General features: G+C 47.9%; 1 protein-coding gene across 1 annotated transcript in view; it reads left to right on the plus strand.

The window, feature by feature from the left end:
• The window catches only part of POU6F1 (POU class 6 homeobox 1), a 16,396-nt gene extending 13,817 nt beyond the window's left edge, over positions 1-2,579 (plus strand). The window contains exons 8-9 of the mRNA XM_014955685.1: positions 34-186; positions 1,565-2,579. Coding sequence (XP_014811171.1) covers positions 34-186; positions 1,565-1,910 — 499 coding nt within the window. The 3' untranslated portion in view covers positions 1,911-2,579. The remainder of the gene's footprint in view (positions 1-33; positions 187-1,564) is intronic.
• The last annotated feature ends 6 nt before the right edge of the window (positions 2,580-2,585 follow it).

Here is a 2,585-nt window from a genome sequence, read left to right on the forward strand (position 1 = left end):
TGCCCCGGCAGAGCCCCCAGCTCCCAACAGCAGTGCGGAGGAGGACGGGATAAACCTGGAGGAAATCCGGGAATTCGCCAAAAACTTCAAGATCCGGCGTCTGTCCCTGGGGCTGACGCAGACGCAGGTGGGACAGGCCCTGACGGCCACCGAGGGACCTGCCTACAGCCAGTCGGCCATCTGCAGGTACCGGGGGCCACCAACCCCCCCCGGGGGCAACCGGGAAAGAGAGGGAAATCGGGGAATGGGAGGGAAAACAGAGGGGGGGGTATTGGGGAAAGGAGGGGAGTTGGAGGAGAGGAAGGAAATGGGAGGGAAATTGGAGAAAGAGGGGGAGGTTGGGGAGAGGGAGGAAAAGTAGAGAAAGGGGGGAAATTGGAGAAAAATAGGAAACTTGGAGAAAGAGGGGAAAGTTGGAAAAAAGGAGGAAGAGTAGAAAAAGGGGGGAAATTGGAGAAAGGGGGCAAATTGGAGAAAAATAGGAAAATTGGAGAAAGAGGGGGAAGTTGGAACAAAGGAAGAAAAGTAGAGAAAGGGGGGGAATTGGAGAAAAATAGGAAAATTGGAGAAAGAGGAAAGTTGGAAAAAAGGAGGAAAAGTAGAGAAAGGGGGGAAACTGGAGAAAGGGAGGAAAACTGGAATGAAGGAGGAAAATAGAGTAAAGGAGGAAAATAGGTGGGAAGGAGGAAAATTAGAGACAAGGGAGATTAGGAAGAGGAAGGAAAATTAGGGAAAAGGAGGAAAATTAGAGAGAAGGCGGAAAATTGGAAAAAAGGAGGAAAATTGGAGGAAAGGGAAATTAGGGAGAGGAAGGAAAAATGGAGAAAAGGGGAATATTGGAGAGAAGGAGGAAAATAGAGAAATGGAGGAAAATTGGAGAAAAGGGAAATTAGGGAGAAGGAGGCAAATGGGGGAGAAGGAGGAAAAAGGGGAAAAAAGGAAAGTTGGATGAAGGGGAAATTAGGGAGAGGGAGAAAAATTGAGAGAAGGAGGAAAATTGGAGAAAAGGATAATTAGGCAAAAGGAGGAAAATGAGAGGAAAATTGGAGAAAAGGAAGAAAATGGAGAAAAAGAGGAAAATTGGAGAAAAGGAGGAAAATGGAGAAAAGGAGGAAAATTGGAGAAAAAGAAAATTAGGGAGAGGGAGGAAGAATGGAGAAAAGGAGGAAGAATGGAGAAAAGGAGGAAAAATGGAGAAAAGGAGGAAAACTGGAGAAAAGGAGGAAAAATGGAGAAAGGGAGGGAAATTGGAGAAGAGGAAAAATGGAGAAAAGGAGGAAAATGGAAGAAAAGGATGGAAATTGGAGAAAAGAAAAATTAGGGAAAAGGAGGAAAATGGGTAAAAAGGAAGAAAATGAGCAAAAAGGAGGAAAATGTGTAAAAGGGAGGTGTGAGAGTGGGGTCTCTCCCCGTGAAGCCCCTCACCGTGGTGTCGCTCCTCGATGTGGTCTCTCCGGGTGCCCCCGACCCCGTGGCAGTGGGTGTCCCCAGGTGTCCCCCGCCCCAGCACTGTGTGTCCCCCCCATTCCCCGATTTATTATTTTTTTCCCTCCCCGGGGGGCAGGTTCGAGAAGTTGGACATCACTCCCAAAAGCGCCCAGAAGCTGAAACCAGTGCTGGAGAAATGGTTGAGCGAAGCGGAGCTGAGGAACCGGGAAGGGCAACAAAACCTGATGGAATTCGTGGGGGGAGAACCTTCCAAAAAAAGGAAACGCCGCACCTCCTTCACCCCCCAGGCCATCGAGGCCCTCAACGCCTACTTCGAGAAGAACGCCCTCCCCACCGGCCAGGAGATCACTGACATCGCCAAGGAGCTCAACTACGACCGCGAAGTCGTCCGCGTCTGGTTCTGCAACCGCCGCCAGACCCTCAAAAACACCAGTAAACTCAACGTTTTCCAGATCCCCTAAAAATTGGACGGGGGGAGGAGGAAGAGGGATTTTACCCCCTAAAAATTTGGGGGAGGGTTTTACCCCCTAAAAATTTGGGGGGGGGGGTTATCCCCTAAAAGTTGGGGAGGGATTTTGCTCCTAAAAATTGAGGAGGATTTATATCCCCTAAAAATATGGGGAAGATTTTACCCCCTAAAAATTGGGGGGGGATTTTACCCCTTAAAAATTGGGGAGGGGGAGGATTTTGCTCCTAAAAATTGAGGAGGATTTATATCCCCTAAAAATTTGGGGGGATTTTACCCCCTAAAAATGGGGGGTGGATTTTACACCCTAAATATTTTGGGGAGATTTTACCCCCTAAAAACGGGGGGTGGATTTTACCCCCTAAAAATGGGAGGCAGATTTTACCCCCTAAAAATTGGGAGCGGATTTTTCCCCCTTAAAATTTGGGGGATATCTTACCCCCTAAAAATTTGGGGGGAGATTGTACCCCCTATAAATGGAAGGCAGATTTTTCCCCCTAAAAATTTGGGTGAATTTTACCCCCTAAAAATTGGGAGGGGTATTTTACCCCCTAAAAATTTGGGGGAGATTTTACCCCCTAAAAATGGGGGGTGGATTTTTCCCCCTAAAAATATGGGGGGGGGAGATTTTACCCCCTAAAAATTTGGGGGGGGAAATTTCCCCTAAAAA

The sequence above is a fragment of the Calidris pugnax genome, unplaced genomic scaffold (assembly GCF_001431845.1).
Source record: "Calidris pugnax isolate Ruff unplaced genomic scaffold, ASM143184v1 scaffold300, whole genome shotgun sequence".
NCBI classification, from domain to species: Eukaryota; Metazoa; Chordata; class Aves; order Charadriiformes; family Scolopacidae; genus Calidris; species Calidris pugnax.